The sequence below is a fragment of the Callospermophilus lateralis genome, chromosome 3 (assembly GCF_048772815.1).
Source record: "Callospermophilus lateralis isolate mCalLat2 chromosome 3, mCalLat2.hap1, whole genome shotgun sequence".
NCBI lineage: Eukaryota > Metazoa > Chordata > Mammalia > Rodentia > Sciuridae > Callospermophilus > Callospermophilus lateralis.
Window position 1 is genome coordinate 168,336,310 of NC_135307.1, and position 25,882 is coordinate 168,362,191.

General features: G+C 38.6%; 1 protein-coding gene across 2 annotated transcripts in view; it reads right to left on the bottom strand.

Moving 5' to 3' along the window:
* Positions 1 to 5,182: 5,182 nt before the first annotated feature.
* Positions 5,183 to 25,882, bottom strand: part of Shld1 (shieldin complex subunit 1) — a 96,447-nt gene continuing 75,747 nt past the window's right edge. For both annotated transcript variants that reach the window (XM_076848969.2, XM_076848968.2), the window contains one exon: positions 5,183 to 8,132. In XM_076848969.2, the coding sequence (XP_076705084.1) occupies positions 7,690 to 8,132 (443 nt within the window). In that variant the 3' untranslated portion in view covers positions 5,183 to 7,689. The remainder of the gene's footprint in view (positions 8,133 to 25,882) is intronic.

Consider the following 25,882-nt stretch of genomic DNA (forward strand, 5'->3'; position numbering starts at 1 on the left):
AGGGGTGAGGAGGGGCAGCATCTTGGATCAGAGAATTAAGTATGGATTCTGAGGCCACCTCTACTACCTATAAACTCTCCATGTTTCAATTTCCCCATCTCTAAGTGAGCACGTTAACAGTGGTGTTTGAATGATCATAGCAGCACCATTCACAATAGCTAGACTGTGGAACCAACCTAGATGCCCTTCAATAGATGAATGGATTAAAAAATGTGGCATTTATACACAATGGAGTATTACGCAGCACTAAAAAACGACAAAATCATGGATTTTGCAGGGAAATGGATGGCATTAGAGCAGATTATGCTAAGTGAAGCTAGCCAATCCTTAAAAAACAAATGCCAAATGTCTTCTTTGATATAAGGAGAGCAACTAAGAACAGAGCAGGGAGGAAGAGCATGAGGAAAAGATTAACATTAAACAGAGACGAGTGGTGAGAGGGAAAGGGAGAGAGAAGGGAAATTGTATGAAAATGGAAGGAGACCCTCATTGTTACACAAAATTACATATAAGAGGTTGTGAGGGGAAAGGGGGGGGAAAAACAAGGGAGAGAATTGAACAACAGCAGATGAGGTAGAGAGGGAAGATGGGAGGGGAGGGGAGGGGGGATAGTAGGGGATAGGAAAGGTAGCAGAATACAACAGTTACTAATATGGCATTATGTAAAAATGTGGACGTGTAACCGATGTGATTCTGCAATCTGTATTTGGGGTAAAAATGGGAGTTCATAACCCACTTGAATCTAATGTATGAAATATGATATGTCAAGAGTTTTGTAATGTTTTGAACAACCAATAAAAAAAAACAGTGGTGTTTGAAATGCTGGCTGACACTTGGTATGCACTCAACCATCCTATCCTAAGTCGTGTTGGTTAAGGAAGTGGCATGTGGGCAGAGGATGCCAGTAGCTAAGGGCATCAGAAAACATGGAAGGGATTATGTGACAAGTCAGGTTCTACATTTTTAATTTTTCTGGGGTTTACCTAATTACAAAGGTAATGTCTACTTTCACATTAGAGTACCCACATGTCCACGTCTTTGTCAACACTGGATAGGACTGAACTTTTCAATGTTTGGCCAACCATATGAATTTTAAAACTCTATTTCTTGATGACAGATTGAGTGGCTTTCATAGTTATCAACAGTTTGCCTTTCTTCTTCTATAAAATGCCTGTTCCTTCTCTTAGTTCATTTTTCAATTTGTCCGCTATTTTAATATTTATTTACAGAAGCTCTTCATATGTAATATTGAACTTCTGTTTGTTAATGTCTGTAGCAAAATTTTGTCTCCCAGTCTGGCTCTATCTTTCAGCATTGCTCTTCCTTAAAACAAACAAACAAACAAATAAACAAAAAAACCAAAAACAAACAAAACCCCTTTTTTTGTTTGTTTGTTTTTACTTTAAGACTTCATAAATAGAAGACTTAAAAGAAAACACACCTCTACATACTCATCATCTGGACTCAGTACCTTGTGGATATTTTTTCATATGTGCATCATCTTGTTTCTATTGAACTATTTTATTTTTAACTATCTTATTTATTTGGCATTGGGCAATGAACCCAGGGACTTTTTGCCACTGAGCTACATCCCCAGCCCTTTTTACTTTTTGTTTTGAGAAAATGCTTTTAGTTGCCCAGGGTGGCCTCAAACTTGTGATCTTCCTGCCTTAGCCTCTTGAGTTGCTAGGATCACAAGCATGTGCCACTGCACTGGTAGACTAAAGTATTTTCAGGGAAATTACAGATATTAAGATATTTTATCCTGGGCTGGGGATGTGGCTCAAGCGGTAGCGCGCTCCCCTGGCATGCGTGCAGCCCGGGTTCGATCCTCAGCACACATACAAACAAAGATGTTGTGTCCACTGAAAACTAAAAAGTAAGTATTAAAAAAACCCAAAATTCTCTAAAAAAGATCTTTTATCCTAAATACATTGTAAGTATATTTTCTCACAAAAACATAATGCCATTATCACAGATTTATAACTTTGAGTCCAAGTTTTTTTCATTTTTTTATAGTCAAAACTGTCAGTCTTTTCTTCTATTGTTTTGCAGGGCCATCTGTTTTAGGAAGAACTTCTTCATGCAGAAATCATAGAAGTGTTACTCATAGTATCATCTGTAACTTTTATACTATTATTTCTTATGCCAAGATCCTTAATCTATCTGCAATTTATTTTGGTATATCATTTGAGATGGATATCTCACCATTTATTGGATATTTAAGTAAGTCATTCTTTATGCGCATTTGAAATGTTATCCTTAACAAATTCTAAATTTCCACTAATATGGCAACTTATCTTCTTCTCTTGCTTAAACTCATCTAATAATTTCCCATTGCCCTTAGAATAAGATTCAAATTTTCTACCCTGACCTACAGGGCCACTGTCTATGATTCTGAAATTCATCTTGTTCTCTGCAGATTGTGAGCCAGACACTTGGGACTTTCTTCTGTCTAGATGCTTCCAGCTTATTCCAGGCTGTTTCACGTTAACTCTACACATGCTGTTCCCTCTGCCTGGATTCCCCAGCCACTGTGCTGAGGCTCCTGTGATTCCTGCAGCTCTCACCTTGACTGCCCCTTCTTCAGGCTTCTTCATACCACTCAGTCCAGAGTGCCCACTCCAGCCACCACATCATTCTTTATTCTCCCAGGGCACTTCTCACTCTTCAAAATCACCTTGCCTTTGTCTCTAAGTGCCATGAGAGCAGGAAACCTTCTGGGTCTGCCTCACTACTATAGTTGCTCAGTCGTAGCTGTGGAATGCATGAGTTGTTGGGGCAAAAAAGATGTGGTTTTATAATTCTGATAGAGGCTGCCAAATTGCCCTGAGAAAGGCTAGCCCAATTGGCCTTCCCATTGCTGCTAACCAGAGCACCTGTTTCCCTGAAAATTCTCATGCACTAGATATCTTTCAACTTTTAATTTTTTCCTATTTTTCCAAATATATTCAATTTATTTATTCTTAAATTTATGTATTAATTTTTACCAGTATTAGGGATTGAATCCAGGGGCTCACTACCACTGAGCTACCTCCTTTTTTTTTTTTTTTTTCTTTCTTTCTTTTTTTTTGATACAAGGTCTTGCTAAGTGCTGAGGGTCTTTCTAAATTGTTGAGCCTGGTCTGAACTTGCAATCTTCCTGCCTCAGCCTCCCCAGTTGCTGGATTATAGGTGTGATTACAGGCATGTACCATCACTCCTGGCTCTTTTCAACTTTCATTCATTCTCTAAAATATTAAAATTAAGACACAAAACAACAGACAACAAAGTGTGTCATTGTTTTCTACATTTCAGTTTTTTTCAGTTAAGTGTAATTAGGCATGATTTCTTATTTATTAAACATATGTGTATGTGTGTGTGTGTATGTGTGTATACATATACACACAGATCGTCCAACTTATGATACTTTGACTTAACAATTTTCTAAATTTTTGATGGTGCAAAAGTGAAATGGTATTTAATTCACATTCCATACACTTTCATTAGAAACCAAACTTCAAATTTAGAATTTCTTTTGCAGGACCAACAACATATGATACTCCCTTGAAATGCTGGACAGGGGTAGTTAGGCGCAGCTCCCAACCAACCAAGTGGTCACTAGGGAAAACAATCAGTACTCCACAGAATGCTATGTTGCTAAGTATAAAGATTGATAGGTTAGGTGTGGTAAATACATTTCTGACTTCCAGTATTTTCAGCTTAACAATGGATTTATCAGGGCATATCACAAATTAATGAACTTATCAGGCCATATCAAGATCCACTGTTGGGACTGGGGATAAAGCTCAGTTGGGTACAGTGCTTGCCTCACATGTACAAGGCCCTGGGTTCAATCCCCAGCACCCTGCTTTCCACCCCCCTCCCCCCCACACACACAAAGGATCCAGTGTAAATTGAGGATCATCTCTATAGTTTTTTCTAACTGTTCATATCCTTTGCCATTTTTTTTCTCTTCTTTTTCTAATGATTTTTAAGAATTCTTTTTGCTGAAGAAAAAGTCTGTTTTATGCATTTCAAGTTTGCTCTTGTTATGGCTTTAAGCTTTTTTTTTTTTTTTTTGCCTGTAGAATTTTATGTTTTTAGGCAGTCAACTTTAGCAAATCTTTCCTGTATAATTTTTAGGCTTTTCAATTCTTAGAAAGATCTTTCCTATGCCAAGATATCTAGATCTCTCTCTCTACATACATATGTTTTAATCTAGGATTTTTATGATTTTTTTTTTCTTACTTTGAAATCTTTAACCCATCCAGCATTCATTTTGATATGGGAAGCAAGATGGAGAATCCAGTCTTTTTTTACTCTCCCTTCCCCAAAATGGGAAACCAATTTCTGTAACCAATTACAGATTAGAAATGCTCCCCTCATGTTATTAATTTTTGGATTAATTCGATTTATTTAAAAATTTAAAGACATATTAAGTTTATCCTAAATAGTATCTACGAAAGCATTGATTAGATGTAGTAAGATGTAGCAGTTGTATTTTTCAACATATGGAACTGAACAAATTAACGATTAAAATAAACAGCGTCCGCATGGCACCAAAAGTGTGCTAACAGCAGTTTGAGGAAATTGGTCAGAGCACTGCTATCAGTTCTCCAGATGAAAACCTCCACTTGGAAATAGGCCATGGGGCCTAGCTGGTAATCTGATCTGTTGCCTGAGTAGAATGCTGGTTGCCCAGTGGGGCTGACTTTGTGAAAATCACCCAGAGATTCAGTGATATATGTATTTTTTCCAAATAATTATCATCTAATTAAATGTTCTCCAAGCTTTAAAAAGCTTTAAAAGTACCGCTGTACTGTTTTGTGCTAATTACTGGTAATACAACCTGTTGCATATGCTCTTAAATACAAAAACAGACTTGAGGGTCTGGTAGCTCAGTGCAAGCTTGCAGGCTTAGCAGGGAGAGACTCCAGCTGGGTTCCACCCCCAGCACTGATTATACAATCAGACTAACAAAAGGAATGATGCTACACAAACTTAAACACCATTAGAAATTTTCTTCTTTAGAGTTCTGATGTTTCTGCAAGCAGATTCATCCTCATAAAGGTTCCGGTAGATCTGAAAAGGGCCATAGATGATATCATAGGCCAGTCACAATGTTCGTGGGATGAAAAGATGTCAGTGAATTTATCTGCAAGACGGAATTAGACAATAATGCCAAAGGCCAGAGCCTCAATATTCTTATCTGTTAGTCTTTATTAAAGGTTTACAGAGATAAATGGAAAATTCTATCCTAACCTCCTGGAGATCAAATTAAGGAGCATGATTGCAGGTAATCAAATATCTTACACTGACCTGTCACAAATAATTAGAAGCAAGCAAACATGTCCCATGACGTTTTACCCTAAGGTGATTGTGGTTTTTAGACTTTCACATTCTCTGCTTTCAGAGTCCACTTCTTGCTGGGCATCCTCAGCACTGATAGTCATAAAGATCACATACTTTTAATACTAAAATCTCCCTGTAAAATAGAAGCTGCTGATTCCTAATATGGAGATTCAATTAGTTTTTATTTTTTTGTCCTTTAAAACAGTATAAAATAACCCAGTTTCCTTCTGTTGGTAGCCATGGAGACTAATTGCAAATATTTCAGTGGCTGAATAATACTAAAAATGACAACAATCTTCAAGGGCATCTATTAATATGCTTCACATTAAAAAACAATAAAGCTAGCAACCTTAAATTCCACTGCCAGATTTTCAATAAGTCCCTCTGGTTTCACAATTATTTGGAAGCCCATTGATTAGGAGAAAGAGGTAGATGATGCTTGTCAAAGGAAAAGCTCGAGTCTTACTTTCTTGAGTTCCTCTCAAAGGCCTGTTCATTTCCAATTTTCTATAACACAGGTGTGCTTCCACTGGTGTCTCTGCCTTTCAACTCGGAAGTTTCTTACCTCTGATCTTCCCTGAACTGGAAGCCTCTGAGTTCGTCATTGCTAACCTTTAAAAGGCTCCTCTCTCCATCCTAGAGTCCCCAAGAGACCTTCCTGAGATGGTGCATTCACTTTTAATGTACACTTTTTTAGGCTGCCCCATTTGCATAATCTGCTTTCTGGAAAGCTTTTTGGAGCCTTATGCCAATTAAATTTCACCTCAAGTTTCTCAAAATCCAATTGTAGCAGGTTGCCAGCTTTTGTTGTTTCCCAAAACAAATGATATAAACCTTTCTGTCAAGGTAATTTGCTTGAAGAACTGTCAAGGCAGGGATTAGTATGAGGCTTCCAATTATACTTCCAGAGAGCTCTGTGCCAGGTGATGTAATTCTACCAACAGAGTCTGAAACCAGCCTCCAGGACACGGCCTGCAGAGAAGAGCATCTGCTAGTGCAAGCCTGCAAGGGCTATTTAAAGAGCTCCAGGCCTGGAGGACAGGGGCAGGGTGGCAGTGAGGCCCCGTTTTGGGCAAGTGTTTGTAATGGAGCTCAGGGTGTTGGAGGCAAGGACAGGAAAGGGTGAGGGCAGGGGACTGTTCAGAGGATGACAGAGGATGCTGGCAGCAGGCAGGCAGAAGAAAAAATAACAAGAGGAAGGATGACCCTCCACCTGGGCAAAGGATTCCTGTTCTCTTCAAGCACAAACTGACAAGCCCACATGGTGTCAGGCTAGAAGATCATAACTGCACTTATACATATTTTGGTGGGTGTTTATTTCTTCTCACCTTTCACATTGCAATAGGATGGAGACAAAGAAACTTTTTTTTTTTTTAATTTGTGAATTTTAGTTGTTATCTTAGATGGTCCAAATTTTCCTTCCACATTCCTCATTATAAAATGGAAATTCTGGATCTTGGAGAAGAGTCAAGGCTAGTGTGGCATACTTTTTAGAACCATATTTAAAGGCTGGGCAGGGTGGCATACTCCAGTAATCACAATAACTCAGGAGGCAGAGGCAGGAGGATTACAAGTTCAAAGCCAGCCTTAGTAACTTATAGAGGTCCCAAGCAACTTGGTGAGACCCTATCTCTAAATAAGACATAAAAAGGGCTGAGGATGTGACCCAGTGGTTAAGCACCCTTAGGTTCAATCCCTGATACCAAACACAGACAACCAAAAAACACCAAATTTAAATCCCTATATTATTTCAGGACATATGATCTCAAGCATGTGGTCTCCATCTTACAACTTGGTTTAATTCTTATACTTGATTCAGTATAGAGCTTTGTCCCTTCACGAAACTTACCCCACTAAAGCCTAAGGTTGGACTCTCCCAGGGGTAGACCCCGAGCCAGGGATTCTGATGTAAGAGGTGTAGTAAGGAAAGGCTCTCGGAGACACCTGTAGGTAGATGGCAGGAAGAAGATGAGGAAAGGGTAAAGCAGAGCAAGACTGTGATGTCTTGCAGAGTCTCAGTCTTGGCCTGATCCTAGGAAGAGAGAACTCTGGAGCATAGATTGAGGCAAGGAAGCCAGGCTTCTGACCCTAACCCTGCCAGTCAGCCTTGGCCAGGGTGAATGGGAGGTGGCATGGGAGGTAGGTTTCTTCACAGGGGCTGACTGACTTCAGGACAGATTGCAGGTGCCAGTGTGTAACTGCAAAGCATTTAGCTGCGGGCTGGGCAAACACAGCTGTCAAGAGACCCCAAGGGACCCGGGGGGGGGGGGGGGGGGCGGGGGGCAGGGGGAGGTACCAACAGCACTGCCACAGTGCTGCACCTACGCTGCTGCCTGTTCTCACTGCCAGCACCAGTTATGGATCTTTTATCACATTCTGCTGCAACAGGAAATGAATAATATCTTTTGAAAGTCCTGGAGTTGGCTTTTCATTATCTAGAGAAGCACTCGCTTCCCCCAGTGGGTAGAAGTGTGCGTCCCTGGAATGCTTCTGTAAGACTGAGCAGCCATCCCGGTTGAAGATGACCCGGGCCATCTGGAAACAGCGGAGGGCATACTTTTGGCTCTCCTGGCCCCCCAGTTCAGTGATTTTCTGAGATAGGCAATGGCAGACAGATGCAGAGAGTGGATTCCCAGAGACTGGCTGCAGATGGCCAAACACTTCATAGAATCTATCCAGGGATTTCCGAAGTTCATCCTCCTCCTCTGTGGTCTCTGATTGGCCTTTCATAGAAATGTCAAACCAGATGTTCTCAGAAGTCCAGGAGTCTTTTTGTTCAGTATTTGGATTACTGCTGTCTGCAAGACAAAATACATTCCAATAATCAAGCACACAATAAAAAATATTGGAAAGCAAGCCAAGAGCAGATGATGTCTCTTTTCAGTTCAACACACAACTGCTCCTAGGGAACTGGCAATGGCAGAATCAGCTGATTTCAGAATCTGTTCTCACCAGACTCAGCCCTTGCCCCTTACTTGCTCATCACAAGAGCACCTTACTTGCATGTATCAGGGTCTTAACCTGGGGTTCCTGCATGGCAATGCAGGGTGGTAGTGAATCTGGATGGGAAAAAAATCATTTTTATTTTTATTAACCACTACCTAAAATTAAGCATCTCCTTCCATGATGAATGTAGGCAACAAACCACAATATTAACAGCAATCTTTATGGCTTTGTCACCAAGAGATCACAGCTATTTTCATATCACACTGTAATGTGTAAAAGATGCTTTGAAATATTTATGCTTATCATTATGCTACAGACTGTGCTCCCACAAAATTCATGTGTTGAAGCCCCAACCCCTCATGGGATTGTATTCGGAAAGGACTTTTTAGGAGGTACTTAAGATTCAATGAAATCCTTAACGATGGGGTTCTAATCCAATGGGACTGGTGGCCTTATAAGAAGAGGAAGAGGTGGAGGAAGAGAGAAGAAGAAAGAAACCAGGGAAAGACAATATGAGCACTCAGTGAGAAGGTGGCCTTGTGCAAGCCAGGAGAAGAGTGCTTGCCAGAAACCAACCATGCTGGCATCCTGATCTTAGACTTCCAGCCTCTGGTACTATTAGTTATGGTATTTTTCTGTGTCAATCTAAGAAGATCAAGACACACTACTTTGAAATTATCATTTTACATTCATGAATGGATGAATGGATAAAGAAAATGTCTATGTATACATAATGGAGTTTTATTTAACCATAAAGAAAAATGAAATTATGTCATTTGCAGGAAAATGGATGGAACTAGAAACCATTATGTTAAGCGAAATAAGTCAAACTCAGAAGATCAAGGGTCATATGTTTTCTCTCATATGCGGAAGCTAGAGAGGAAAAAGGAAAAGAAAGTATGTGGGGGAATGGCAGAGTGGATTTCATAGAAAGGGACCAGGGAGAGGAAGGAGGGAAGAGAAAAGGAAAATACTGGGAATGATATTGGCCAAATTATATTCTTATATTGTGTGCAAGTAAAAATATGTAGCAACAAATACCACCACTATGTACAACTGTAATACATCAGTTTAAAAAAAAAAAAAAAAACAATGGGAGTATTAAAGCATTTTTAGAAAGAAAAAAAGAAGAAAGAAATTACCACAGTTATTATAGCTGATACTAGATCTTACGGTTTATGCATTGATTAAAAAGCATACATTCATTACAATAGCATATATTTGTTTTAAAAATATTCCAGTGTTTTTTTTTCTTAGTAATCCTATATTCAGTATTTTACTTTATGTATTTAAAAATATTATTCTGTGAAAGGGTTGATAGGCTTCAGCAGACACTAAAGGGGCCCATGGTACAAACACTGTGAAGCCACCTGATTAAAAAGTTCTTAGCATTTACACAAAATTCAGACATTTTCTTTCTTGATGTCCTATAATAATTCTACAAACTATTTATTTGTAAATTAAAATCACCACCTTCATGTGTTTTCAAAGGCAGAGTAAAAATAAACTGAGTCATTTAACCATAGACAATAAGAAATCAGAACTGAAGCCAAATCCTAGTCCTTTCTGAACCTCTCAGACCACTCGGATTCTTGATATAGGGATCTCTTAGGTCTTTTGAAACACAGGGCTTTCTTTCCTATCAATGAGTTCAAGAAAAGATTTGTACAAATAATTAATCTGAATTATTTAGTTTGTAGAATTCCTTATATATCTGTTTTATTCTATAACATTTTATACTTTGAATCAATATGTTTTCCCTTTTGTACACGGATAAAAGCTTTCATAAATCATTAGCTTTGAAAGTTCCCTGCTTCTGCTAACTTAATTTTATGATTAAAATATTTGCATTAATTAATGATAAAGGAAAGTGCTTGCTGCAGTGGGTGGAGCTTTAGAAAAGGGAGGGTTTGGGATTTTGCCCTAGTTTTGTCAACAGTTAGATACGTCGCCTTAGCCAAGACATTCAACCTTTCTGGTCTTCAGTATTCTCATCTTCAAAGAAAAGTTTTACTAAATCAACTCTCTCTTTTCTAGAATGTCTATGGTATTATAAGGATGAGAGAAGTAGATTATACAAAAAGAATGTGGATATGTGTCCTGAGACACACAAACATGAACAAGCATTTATCTATCCAATACACATTTATAGAAAGCAAATACTAAGGCAATTAATCATTGTGAGTTGCTGCAATATATAGCAAAGGTTGGCGATGTGGTTCAGATCAGGACTGACATACTTCTAGACATCAACCTGAAAATTAAACACAAGATATACAAAGATACATAACAATGTGATGACATTAACTGGAACAGTGTGAATTCAATGGAGAAATGCAGTATAAGGTAAGGATTAGCATGTAACAGAAGGCCACTTGCAAACTTATCCTGAAAGAACCAAAAATCAGAGATCACAGAAACAGAGGAGCAGGGCCAACAAAGACCAAGTAGCAAAAAGAAACAAAAACTACTTATAACTGGTTCGGGTTCATCTCCTTTACCAGCTGACCATGTTCCCAGCATCCTGAGACAGCCTGGCGGCAGGAGAGCAAGAATTCAGAGTGGCCAGACAAGGTAGTGTGACCAACGACAGAAACCATGTTTTTAAAAGAATTCACTAGTAAGGGATGGTATGCCTACCACACTGGTTCCCAGAAAGCCTAAAACCACGTTGTATGCTCCTCAATCATGGAAGGAAGGGAGGGAAGAAGAGGAGAAGGAGAAAGAGGAAGAAGCAGCTAAAGAAACTTCCCTGGACTCTGCTAGGCCCAGAGCTTCTACCCAGTTCTCCTGTCTGTTTCTCCCAACAACCCCATTGCTGAACTGATGTGTCCTGGGTGGGTGGAAGGAGAGGGAGGCAGGTACTGGCCTCTTGCTGAAACTGATGTCATAAAAACAGCAATAGCTTATATTTTCAGAAGTGCCAAGTTCATGAAAACCAAGGAAATACTAAGCAACTGCCCAAGACTGCAAGAGTCTAAAAAGAGACATGAAAACTCAAAGCAACAGGTGATTCTGAACTGGATCCTTTTACTATAAAGTACTTTATTGGAACAACTGAAGCACTGTGAATAGGGCTGGTGGATTAGGTGGTAGGAAGGTATCACTGCTAATTTCCTGATGTTGATATTTCAATTTCATTATGTCCAAGAGTGTCCTTGTTTGTAGGATAATCAGGAGTGAGAGATATCAGGTTAGCAATTTACTTTCAAATAATTCACAAAAAAGTTATCTGTATTGTATTTGCAAATTTTCTATGAGTTTGAGGTTGTTTTTAACAAAATTTTAAAAATTTGGAGTGATAATTGTGAAAACTTCTTTGTTGTTCTACTTTAAAATTAAAACAAACAAGTGAATGGAAAAAGCCTAGGGACATGGCTAAAAAACACTTGCCTAACAAATGGTATTGCTATTAATGAACCAAGAAGGAAGGGGGATGAGGGTCCACATGGCAGGATGAGGTGTCCCTTGCCACCTTCTTCCCCACAGATGATCTGGCTTTAGCTAGGAAGGTAAGAGGAAGAGGGCTGAGAAGGGTCTAAGAGCCGGGAGATTCCCAGGAACTCTGGGGAATTTGGAGAATTCTTGAAATCTGCCCACCCATGGTAGTCACATATACAGAACACTCCAAATAGCCTAGCATGTCCTGGTAAGTAATTGGTCAACATACTTTCATATACAAGATGTCAAATATTCACCAGAGTTTCATTTTTAGGTTTAATTTTATTTTAACTTCTGAAATCCAGTATCTACAAAAAAACCTCAAAACTAGCCTGCCTCCTGAATTTTTCATAAAAATGTCAAGCAGAATGAGGCCCATCTTCAAAGAAACAGCCTTCCCCTTTCAAAAGAACAATGACATATGGTTTGAATCATTTACTGTGTCAGTTCTTTCCAACGTGCCTCCAGTCCATTTCGGTCTTTGATTTCCTTTAAAATGTGCTTTACTACAGCTACAAAGCCTTCTCTCTAGTCATGTTGCTGTTGTGGTCTTTCTGATGTCGCTGTTTCTTTGCCAAAATTGAAGCTTATCACCTATCCCTTCCTGATTCCTTTATGTCGGGAAAAGGTGGATCTTCTATAACCTGGTCAGTTCCTGCTCAGTGGTCCATCCTCCCAGCTGTGTTCCAATCCCATCTTTTTCTACATGCTGCTATGCTGCAACATTTCAGGGCTCTCAATGATGACAGAAAACCACCACAGGGAGAGTCTGGGGAAGTTTGGGTGTTAGTGATTGCAAAGTGCTGCTTGCATTGAGTGAAGGGGCTCAAGGATTAAACATCCTGCAGTGCACAGGTCAGTCCCATACAACAGAGAAGTGTTCGTCCCAGAATGCCAATAATGTCTCTACCTCTATTTACTCCTACCCTGAAGAGGAACATTGACTCAAAGGACAGATTTTTGGAAAGAGAGAAAGTGCATGCTGAATCCCACTGTACTGTAACAGACTGACAGGCCTTGAGCTCCCAAGGCAGCTTTGCCATTGCTCCTCCTCTGCTGCACAACACCCCTTGCTGGTCCCCATTCATATTATGTCTTCTTCCCTTCTTTGACCTTGAGATGGCTTTTTCTTCTTTCTTTCTTAGCAAGGACCCCATTCCCAATGATTGGCATTATCTAAATTAGATGAAACTTTCCTTTCTACTTCGACATGCTTTCCATCATGAGCAAGATTTCTTTAGAAAATTATAAGAAGAAAAGGAGGTCATCAAGACTTGATACCACAATGACTTTGCATGCATTGTTTCAAGGTAACCCATTTACCAGAGTGTCCATTTGTTAAATTTTCTCTTGGAAGTGTGGAGAAGAACATATAGATGTTTGAGATTCTTTTAAAATAAAAAAATATTTTATAGCTTTAGGAATTACCAATGATAATTTGAATTCAGTAATTCAAGACAATCATTTAGCACAGTTGTATACTGTGAAGGATGTCATTGCCTTCAGAAGCCCCAATGTCTAAGTGGGGAATTCTTCCAGAGAAACTTCCATGGCTACATCTGTGGTCGATAAATGCACAGCAGGATTTTATCTCTGTAAAACATTTTAGCCTTCAACTTTTAACAAGTTTCTACTAAATACATTTGATAGTTAGAATTTTGTCTCCACACATCTTTATCAATAGCCATCCTTTCCCCCATTTCTTTTACTAACAACAGCTTGTTAGGAGGATCTGTAGTTTCAAGGTTGTACAGAATCTAAGACTCAATTTAAAAATCTGGGGAAGCATGAGGATCCAGGAAAAGAAGGACTATGTGGCTTCTAAGTCTGTTTCTATGCCGCTCAATGGGAATCTACCCATCTCAGGGTGCTACCTGGCACACTCCCCAGTTCCCAGGCCTGGATGCCTTGGTTTTTCTGATGGAGGCTCCCTGGTTTTGTGTGGCTCTAAAAGGAAGTCCTGGGCATAAGAACAAGATGAATAGGGGTGTGGGGGTGCACTTCCTGAAAGTCAAGTCATTTATTAGTACACTTTGATATACCACTTATCTTTGGGGACAGATGTTAAACTTCAGAAGCCTCACATTGCTCTGGACAACAGTAGGGGCTATGGCCCACAGATCAGGGGTTCTGCTCTGCTACACTGCATCTGCCTGCTCTGGTCTTTGCTTTCTTTTCCTTCATACCCTTTTCTGTTCCTCTTATTTCTGCTACCCTACTCCATACTCTAGGGAGGAAAGAATCATAGAATGAACACAATTAAGTGATACCTTAAGTCCAGCCCTGTAAGCCTGCATGAATGTCTGACTGGTGCTCACACCTCTGACTGCATTACCATTTTGAGAAACCTGGCTTCTTTCCTGACCCTTGAATGCATTAAGCAAGCTCCCCTTCAGAATCTTTGCATTTGCAGTTCCTCTTCATGCAACATGCTTTCTTCGTATGTTTGCATGATTGGTTCCCTTATCTCCTTTAGGTTTCTTTTCAGATGTGAATTTTTCAGTAAATTTTCAGTATCAGTCATAATAGGCTAAGTTATACTGTATAACAAATAAGCATCAAATCTCAGGTGCTTATTTGTGAAATAACAAAGGAATAGTTATCACAACCTATAGAAATGTATCATACCACAAGAATACACATATACAAATAGACCTATTCACCTTACCTTTAACCTAGAAACCAGTCTGATGGAGCAGCAGTTAGCATACTAACTGCTCAGTGACTGTATATAACAGAGCTAAAAGAGCACGTGGAAGCAGGCAGTGAGTGAGGAAGCCCTATTCACATTCCAGTGATCAATGTGCAGTCATATGGCCAAACCTGATTTAAAAGGATGAGCATGAAAAATTATCCTATAGGGAGAGAATACTGGTGAAGAGCAATTCAGTCTATCATACCTTCTCTGAGCATACTATTTAAAATTTCATTTCCCATTTTTATAATAGCCCAAAGATGGAAGGAATCATATTCCCATGATAAAGTGTGGTATATGCATACAATGGAATAACATTCAGCCTTAAAAAGGAAGATACTCCCGACGTAAACTGTAACATGGATAAATATTGAGGCTGTCATGTTAAGTGAAACAGACCAGCTGTAAAAAGATAAATATTGCAAGTTTCTACTCTGATGAGTTACTTAGAGGAGTCAATTCATAGAGACAGAAAGTACAGTGGTGGTTACCATGGACTAGGTGGGAGGAAAATGGAGAGTTGTTATTTAATGGGTATAGTTTCAGTTTTGAGAGTTGAAAAGAGCTCTGGAGAGTGGAGGACAGCAATGTGAACGTAATAACAAAGGGCATGTTTAAAAATGGCTAAGATGGTCAATTTCTTGTTACACATATTTTACCACAATATCTAGTAACTGCATTTTTCTTGCTTCCCTAAATCAGGCTATCCCCACCCTCCTCTTCCTGCCTGATATTTGTTGATTTTCTATTTTTCCCTATTCAAGGTTTTGTTTTGTTTTGTTTTAACTCTCTTGTTTCTTGTTACCTGCTATATCCTGAGGGCCTAACATGGGTGCCTAGTACATGGTAAATACTCAGTTCATTAAAATATTTTTCCTTTTAGTTGATGAGTTCCATTTTCAAAGACATAATTGACCTTGGGCATACAAAGACCTATCTATTTTATATTTAATAAATCCATAGCCCCTGCTCCCACTAATACATTTGTGGAATGAATAAGCAAGTGAATGAAATTAAAGTTAACAAAATTCTAAAGGAGACATGTAAGCAGAAAAAGTATGAGCAGTTGAATTTCTACTCCCAACATACCTACAATTCAAGGACACTTCCTAAAGATTGGCACAATATAAGGAAAAATATGAAACACTGTACAATAGGAAATGATAGAATTCCACACAGTGTAATAAAGTATGATCTGAAAATATACATATCTCTGTGCTATGCAATACACTAGCTACTAACAACATGCTACTAATGGGCACTTGCAGAGCAGTTAGTCTGAATGGAGATGCAAGTATAAAATCATATCAGATCTTAAAGACTTAATATGAAAAAATATATAGCTCAATAATTTAAAAATACTGTGATGCAATGTTTGATGTATTGAGTTAAATAAATAAATGAATTTTATGTTTTTAAATGTGGCTACTAGTATTTTTTTTTCTTTTTCTTTTTTTTGGTGTGTGTGTGTGGTGTGGGGGATCGAACCCAGGGTCTTGGGCATGCCAGGCAAGCACTCTACCAACTGAGCTATATCCCTAGCCCTAGAAATTTTTAAATGACATCAGATTACATTTCTGTTGGATAATGGTTGGTCTAACCATTCTTTACAGTTGTGATTTAAGAAGAAGTTGGCTCCATAGTTATCTTTCCTGAAGGCTTCTGTTGATGCTCAGGTGACATTCTAAGGCAGCCTGGATAAAGATTTGCAGTATCACTGGATTAGTCTGTTTTACGATAGTATAATGAAATACCGGAATCTACGTAACTTTATAAATAGGTTTATTTACCTCACAGTTCTGGAGTTAAAAGGGCTCACATCAGATGATGGCCTTCTTGCTGGCAGAGGTCTAAGTTGGTTCAGGGAATCACATAGAAAGAGCCAAGAAGAGCCAGTGAACATCTCTCATGTGTGTGACTCTCTTCTGTTCTCTCTCCCTCTTCTCATAAAGCCATCAGTATTCAATCATGGGGGCTCCTCCCTGATGACCTTGCCTAATCCTAATCACCTCTTAAAGGCCTCACCTCTAAACACCACAGATGGATTTAGATTCTACCCTTTAACCCACAAAGGAAACTGAATCTCAACACACAAACCCTTGGAGGACAAACTCAAAAACCATTCAAACCATAGCAAATGTGTTGTCTTAGCTGCTAGGGAAAGAGATGTCCACACCCAGGTGGTCAGTGCTGTGTTGTCCTCCTCTGCTAGCTGCCCCTGTAGAATACTCCTACAAGGAAATGAGGCCCAGCTTTCTAAAGTGGCCCAGATGTCTCTGTCTTTCAGACTCAATAATTACAGACCATCTACTACTGGAGGCACAGAGTTTGGCCCAGTGATGGCTGCTAATGTCCAGGATGAACAGGTAATACTGGGATGGAAAGATGAGAGACATTTTCAGAGGAAGGAAAGCCATGCCAGTTGGGGGAAGGCCAGAAGCAAGGTGTAGAGAGAAAGATGTCTAAGAGCCTCATATGCATGGTCTGATGAGGGCAGAGAATTCTTATAAGACAGGAGAGGCCAGGTTAGGCTCTAGAGACTCATGTGCCAGGCAGAGAGGCCAGGCAAGCACTTTTGATAACCAGCCAGCTTCAGGTATTCCCTACTGTGAAAGCATGCTATTATTAAGGTGACCAGTACTCTCCAGGGCTTCTGGGAGGTTTATCCAGGACATTCCTGGTTTATGCCTATTGTCTCAATTAGTTATTAATGGTGCCCTCTTTCACTCTGGGAAGGGCCCCAGATTACATTATTCATAAATTATGTACAAGCATTATGACACATTGATGAGCAGATACAGCTGGGTTAACAGTGCCACATTCTTACCCCTATATATCCTGTCATGGGATGGGGCAGAGGGCTGAGATTGAAGCTGGAATAATCCCAGTCCATGTGTAAATATATAACGTGTACAGATTTTACTTTCTGATAAATCTTGGGTTTTTTCTACAACTCCAACACAATCGTCCTTTTCTTTTTCCTCTTTTCATAAAATATATTATGAATTTTATGTTTCTAAATGTGGTATTTATTTTCATAACTGGTATTTCTTCTATTCCCTTGCTGTCCGAGAACCTGGTTACTGCTAATAAGTGAAGGACCCATCTTAGGTTCACTGTACCCATCTGCCCCTCAAAGGTTTCTTCTTTCTAGTTTTATCTGTCCCCCCACACCCCGCCACTCTCTGCAATGCAAAAATAGCAGCATTGGCACTCTAAGGCACCTTATATCCTTTCTTACTAATAATAAAATTAATGATCCAAACATCAATAAATTTAAGCTTGCTTTTCCCTGATAGCAACCCCACCAAGCACAGTTTACACCTTTTAGAATTTGCAACTGTTCCTTTAAAGGACAAAAACCACATACTCACAAAGAGAGGGTGTGTGGATATCAAGATAATTTAATCCAAATTAACACTTCAAAAGGATGGATGCTTTTGTCAGGTGCTTTTGAAGCCAGTCTCTGTCTGTACTTGTTTACATCTGAAAGCTAAAAGTGGATGAATCACCCAGAGGGAAATGGCATATGCTGTTACCCTTCATCCTAATGACAAACAGATGCAATGCACAGAGGATAGGGTCCTCTCAGAGGACACTGTTGAGGAATAAAATGAATGCTGGAAAAAACCAGAGACATGTGTGGGCAAGTAAAAACCCTTCAAATCAGGTGCCAGGGCCATTTAGTGATGTCAATGGTCTGAGTAATAAGTTATTTTACTTTTGCAAATTTTATAGTTTCTTAAGAAATTAAGATGTTTTTCTTTCCCATATTTTTGCTGGCACATTATAATCATACACAATGGTAGGATTCATTGTTACGTATTTATATATTCACATAATATAACAATATAATTTGGTCAATATTGTTCCCCAGTAAGAAATTAAATGTTCTAAAAATTATGGAGAACTAACAACTCACACTTCCTCAAATTGACAATTTACATAATGTCACATTTGCTTCAAATCTTTTTCTCATTAAGTATTTCAATTAAAGTTGATTGCTCTCTCACGGATATGAATGTTTCCTTCCAGTCCATTTTTATCTATCTATCTATCTATCTATCTATCTATCAGCCATACAGAACTGCTTTATGTATGGTGCTTATTTTAATTTTACTTTCAATATACAAAGTTCTGCATCTTACTTTGTTGAGAGCCACAGCCGAAGGGGTCCCAGCAAACTTCCAGCTGCCAGCAAACTTCCAGACTGCCGGCTGATAATTGGCTCACAGCGGCCCCAGCAACATCTAGCTGATTGGCTCCTCTGCGGTGATGCTCGTTGGGCTGTTTCCCTGCCCTTTCAGACCACGGAGCTGCTCATTGGGGGACTTTTTTGGCTCCGCCCATGCGACCCAGCCAATCGGCCTCAAGAGCAGGAGGATTGTGGGAGGTGGAGAGGCTGGTGGGTGTGAGAGTGGCTTGTGGGAAGCCGGTGGTGGCAGTTGGGCTCTGAGGGTTTTTCCAGAGGAGCTGTTTTGTTTGGCGTGTGTGGTTCTAAAAATAAAGTTAGTTTCTTTTGACAAGTGGCTCCTGAATTGTGCCCAGCCAGACTGCGGCATTACTTTAAAGCTTTTTACTTTCCATATGCAAAGTTTTGCATCCTGCTTTTGATACACAAACTTTTACTTCCAACTTTGTAATTTTTGTTTCTAGCCATTGTTGACAGATATAAATCTGCTTTATGCTATTCTAATATAGAAACATACTATTATTTTTCATCCATTCTCTTTCTGATGGACATGTAGGTTGATTCTGATTTTTCATAATCACAAACAAAGCCTCAGTGAGCTTCCTGACACATACTTCCTTGGGTAAACTTGCAAGACTTTCTCTGGAAATACATCCAGAAATGGAATTACTGAGTCAAGGGGAATATGCATTTCAGTTTTACTAGACCCTGCCAAACTGCTCTCCAAAGTGGTTGTAGGAATTACACTCCCACCAGCAGTGTCTGGGTTTTCCTGTTTCTCCACATCTTTGCCAAACCCTGATATTGTCAGACATTTCAAATTGTATCACCTTATTTGGTTTGCATTTTCTTGATTACTACTATGGTTGAGCTGCTTTTGCCACACTTATGGGCCCTTTCAATTTCCTATTCTGTGAACTGCTTATTCATATTTTTTTAAACATTTTATATTTTTTTTGTTCCCTCTCTCTTTGTATCCTCTTTCTAATAGCATACAAAATGAATTATTAAGAAGACATTTTTTGTCTAATTTTTTTGATTAATCTCATAAATAGATTACTCCAGTCTCTTACAAGGAAGTGGATAAAAAATATGTGAGAAATAAAGACTTCTGAGAAAATACAAGTTTTCGTTTTAATGACAAATCTCAAGCAATACACCACTCACAGTGTCAGCTTATTACCACCAAAAGATTAGGATATTGTGTTTCAGCCCATTTAATAAAAAAGTCATGTACCAAGCTGGATCCAAGGCTGGGAAAACATCTGGCTCAACAAGGTCTGATTTTTCAGACAAGAAAACTGAGACAAGGATCAAGTTTCCAGACTTACTGGATGAAGGGATGGGCAATTAAAACATAAAAAACTCTATCTGCTCATTAATTACTCTAATTCATGGAAACTTCATATGGTTATCATTTGTCATCATAAGAAACCGTGGCAGGTTTACATGTTGGCAGTAGTGGGCCAGGCAGTGGAGTGAGAGGGCCTCCATGGATCATTCAGTTAATTGAAGTTTAGGACTTACTGGCTTGGATCATAAAAATGTTTAACAATTCTCTTCTTTGTTATGAGATTGAAGCTTAGCCTGAAACTTGATTTACTTGGTTTTACATTTTGTCATAAAGTTAGAGGATCAGAATTTATGTATGTATGTATGTATGTATATATGTCTATATTTATTTTTGTGGTGCACATGATTGAATCCAGGGCCTTGCACATACAAAGCACATACTCTGTTACTGAGCTCCGCCCCCAACCCTAAAGAATCAGAATTTGACCTCTCTGTATCTAGAAAAGGCATTGGGAATTATCTGGTTCAACTCTTCTGAACTAGAACCTTATAGCTAGAGCTGAGACAAAGAATTGCAATCCCCAGACCCTGCCTTATGCTGAGGAATAGTTCTTGGGCGCTTCTATATTTCATGTCCTAAGAGGAGACAATGAGGGAGGCTGTCAAACAAGGAGAAAAGAGACAATTTCCTCTAGGAGTCTTTTGGAGTTCAGAACATCATCGAAACACTTAAAACAATAATTTAAAAATCTTTTCCCTCAAATGGTTTTTAAACTTTCATTTCACATAGGAGGTTTCTGCAGATTCATTTAATATCCTGGCCTAGATGAGTAAGGAGCCCTTGTGAGCAGAAGGGAAAAGCCAGTGATTTGGATCTTGGTTGCTATGGCAACACTGCTATTTTGATTATGACTGTTTACTGTAGCAGAATTAAGTTAAATGTGAGCAGCCAACTAAGATGAAGCTTGAAAATTTAACCTTAACTGTAAGAAAAATATAAGCTCTTTAAAAATCATGCTTCAAGTACATTGATGGATACATAAAATTTAGCAAGAAGATCATTCCTGTTTTCTGAGGAAGCAGAAACGTGATCCTTTATTGAAGAGGAATGGGGGCCTCCCACAATCTGCCCAAATCAATAAGTCAATATTTGGCAATTTTAAAACCTAAAGAAAAACTGAATTCCAAATCAACACAGACAATCCCAGTGTTGACATCTACTATATCTGAGAATATATATCTGAGATATATATATCTAAGAGAATATATATCTGAGATAGACAGGGAAATCTGACATTTCTACCTGTAACAGGGTTTTTGTGAGATTTTTGTTAGCGGGGTTTTGCAGATTTTTGCAATGGATCTCCAGGTCGATCTAAGAAATCACAGACTAAATTGTAAACAAACATACTAAGGACTGGGGATGTAGCTCACGGGTAGAGTGAATTCCAGCACTGCAAACAAAAAGAAAAATAAACAAAACCTCCACCTACCAGAATGTACTTATATGGCTCAGGGCTCCCCTCCAAAATCACCACCCTAGGGGCCAGTTCGTATTTGTAAAATGCTAACACTGCTCACAGCCTGTTAGGAAATGTCTTCGCTCCTTCTGGAAGTTTCCTCTGAATGTTTGAAAATAATGATTTTGGATTCAGAAGATTGAGCTACATGACCTGGGCAAATAACTTTTTTTTTTTTTTAAGAGAGAATTTTTTTTTAATATTTATTTTTGTTTTTAGTTTTCGGTGAACACAATATCTTTGTATGTGGTGCTGAGGATCGAACCCGGGCCGTACACATGCCAGGCGAGCGCGCTACCGCTTGAACCACATCCCCAGCCCCCCGGCAAGTAACTTAACATCGCTTAATCTCATGTCCTCCTCTATATAATTTCTATACTAATAGCTCTTATCTCATAGGTCTATTGAAAAAAATTAAATGATTTATTAACATAAAGCTTAGCCCATAGTAAATACTCAATAAATAAAAAATATTTTTGTAATCATTACCATAGTAACAAGAGCAGCACCCATAGCAGAGTTGTTATATCTAGGTATTAAAGTGCTTGTCATTTAACATCTGGGATTAAGGAAAATAAATTGTAAACGCTTTTGTATTTCTACTACACAGTGATAGATGCATATCATAAGGAAGGTCCAGATGGACAAACAGTTACTGGAAGTATGACTGGAAGGAACATCATCTTTATCAATAGCTACAACCCCACCCTGCTAACACAAATGAAGAGATAAATCACCGTGAACACCACCCATCTCACAGCAGTGGGACTATAACTACAGAGAGGTCCCAAGTGCACCCACTACAAAGCAAACATGATCCCAGCGTGGGTAGAAACAGCAGGTGCCTCAGTGTGTGGGAGTGTCAAATATTGAAGCCGGGGCTGGTGGGGCCCTCCAGCTGTCCCCAAAGACATCCTCCCAAGGGGGACTAGCACCAGAGTGTGGGTGGGACTAAAATGATTTAACCTCCAGAGCCTGATGGTGATAGCAGTTTTTGTAAGTTGAAGGCAACTATAAATCAGGTAAAGAGCTTCAGGGAAAAGTCTGAGTTAATAAATACACCAAAGAAGGAGAATAGGCTATATTAAAAAACAAAACAAAACAAAACAAAAAAGATTGTGAAATTAGGCAGGAAAGATCTAGGGTTCACAGAATGATTGCAGACTGAGTCAGAAATGCAGTGAAGTTAAACATATAAAAAGGCAAGATGAGACTGGGAAATACAGAATAGTTATGGAGTCAATTCTAAACCCCTACCCCCCATTTATATTTAAATCTGAGGCGAGTAAGTCTTTGAGCTTTGTCTTCTGAAGCATATAACTGCAGATAACATGAAAAACTTAGAGAAATTGGGATGGGAGGGGAGTTCCAAACAAATTTAAAACTTCTATAAAACAACCTATGCAGAAACTCATTATAGAGAGCAGAGAAGTACAAACCGAGGTTGACTAAACAACTGGAAGTATCAGCCAGGATGAGTTTGGGATGTACTTGTGTTGAAACATTTCTTTCTTTCTTTCTTTTTTTTTTAAAGAGAGAGAGAGAGAGAGAATTTTTTTTTAATATTTATTTTTTAGTTTTCGGTGGACACAACATTTTTATTTTATTTTTATGTGGTGCTGAGGATCGAACCCAGCACCCCGCACATGCCAGGCGAGCGCCTTACCGCTTGAGCCACATCCCCAGCCCCTTGTGTTGAAACATTTCTAATGAGGATTTCAAATATAGATTTGAATTTCTACATTTGAAAGGACACTCTAGCAAGATTTTAGAGATGTTATAAATTTTTTACAAATATGGTGGATATTATAAAAATCTCTACATTATTGAACATCTAAAAGTATTAGATAAAATATGTTTAAAAGCCTTTCAGGCCAGATGCAGTGGCTCATGCCTATAATCCTGGTGGCTCTGAAGGCTAAGACAGGAGGATCACAAGTTCAAGTTCAGCCTCAGCAACTTAGCAAGACCCTATGATGGGCTGGGGATGTGGCTCTAGCGGTAGCGCGCTCGCCTGGCATGCGTGCGGCCCGGGTTCAATCCTCAGCACCACATACAAAGATGTTGTGTCCACTGTAAAACTAACTAACTAAATAAATATTAAAAAAGAAAATAAGAGGGATATTGAACTCTCCTACTATTAAAAAAAAAAAGACCCTATGAAACTTGGTAAAACCCTGTCTCAAAATTAATATTAAAAAAGGGCTGGGGATGTGACTCGGTGGTTAAGCGCTCCTGGATTCAATTCCTGGTACAAAAAAAAGAAAAGAAAAGAAAAGAAAAGAAATGTCCTTCAAGATACATGACGAACAGGCAATAAAGTAAAGACAGTCCTTAGAGAACATTAAGAAGCAAAATGAAAGTGGGATTTCCAAGAGGTTACTCAGACCTAACATGTCAACTTCAACAGATTCACAGGATTCAGAACATGTGAAGTCTAGAGGCATGGCAAGATAGGGTGCTTAAAAGAGACTGATACATAAAGTCAAGAGCCCTATAGTTATACCTTCAAAGAAAAGGTGAACTAGAAAAAACAGATCTTGCAAAAGGTCACAGTAAGAAAACTTGTCTTGACCTTGATCTAGGTGGAGAGAGAGAAAAAAAGAAACACCTCCCCTGAGATTTAACTATAAGCCAGAACTCACGTTTGTGGACTGAATTGTGGTCTAAAAACCTCCAAGCCAGGTATTTATTTTAACATGATTTCAGATTGATGTGCCCTCATATGTCTCCTGAGAGCAAATTTTAATCTTAGAAGAATGTGCTCCCAACCTACAGCTCAAAAACCCTACAAATAAAGTTCCACTGATCATGAGCTCACAATAAAACCAATACTCACAAAATCTACACTGTTAAAAAACCTTTATTGAGAGGGAGTAAGCAAAAAGAGCCAACAACAGGATGAGACCCATAGAAACTTTAGATATTAAAGAAATTAAATAGAGAATTGAAAGTCTGAGTAAGGAATAAGAAACTACAAAAAATGAAGAAGTATATGAGAAAAAGAACAATTAAAAATGCAATTTATAGAAAAAGTGAAAAATTACAGTACTAGATATGTATACAAATGGGTAAAACAGAAGCCTCGACATAGTTGGAAGAAGAAATTAAAAATAGAAATCAGAATTAAAGATATTACTTAGAATTTAGCATAGATACAAGGTGATGGAGGAAAAAATAAGTAATATGTTAGTCAAAGTGAGATAGTCTAATATGCATCTAATTGAAATTTCAGAAAGAGAATATGGGGGCAGTGCACAATGAGTTAATGGATGGGAATTTTCCAGAACAATGAAAAGCATAAATTCTCAGATTTAGCAATCGCAATGTTTTGCAAGCAGGATAAAAGAAAATCTATAACTAGGCACTAGATAAAACAAAATATTATTAAAGGCAAAGGTAAAATTCTACGACAATGAAAGAAGGAATTACCCAAAAATGAATGACAATTAAGTTGGATGAGACATCTCCATAGCAGCATTGCAAGCAGACAGCAATGGAATAATACCTTCAAAGTTCCATGGAAATAATTACTAACCTAAGGCCAAGCAGGAAACGGTGAGGAAATTAAGACATCAGATTCAGAAGTGGCCGCCAATAAAATCATAAATGTCAGAGTCAGATTGTCCTTGGTTCAGTAAGAGATTAACATGTTCAAAATTCGTATCACTTATATCAATTTATGGAGATTTTGCCTGAAGGCAGAGGAAAGAGCCATGTGGAATTGTGAAGGACTATTAATTAAGTGGGTACAAGTCTGCTTAATTTCCAAGTTGCTCCTGCTATCCTTGAAACAGTATTCCAACCTAGACTTTGATTCCAAATCATATGTGATCATCTTAAAGTATAATTCATGTTCATTCTACATTTTGCTTTAAAAGTTTCATTCCAAAAGTCAATTATGTAAAATAATTCAAAGTTGTTAAAAGTTGATTTTATATAAAAAAAAAATGTTCTTGATGTTTTGCAGATGATATTTTCTCTCTCTGTAATCAACTGTTTTCATTTGCTTTTGAAGTAACTACTAACTTTATCTTTCTGACTCAGCTGATACCTACTGCTCTGCACTTCAATACTCACTGCATAGCCTTTGGCCCTCAGACCAAGATATCTGTTCCAAACACTCTTCTGGAAAAAAGGGGAAATAATTATACTTACCCTCTCATGATATTCACTCTCTTTGAAGAGATCATGCAAAAGAAGTTACACAGCTTAGTTTGAAGAAGCTTCATTTTAGCCAGTAAACTAATCAGAAAATAAATAGGGACAGGGCTAGGGATACAGATCAGTTGGTAGACTGCTTGCCTTGCATGCACAGGTCCCTGGGTTCAATCCCATCACCATAGGGAGTGGGGGAAAGACAAGAAAATAATCAGGGACAAAGCATCATGAAGTTATTGCTGGTAACATTTACTATCTTACTGACATTTTAGAATGTTCTGTTACCTAATACCATCCTTA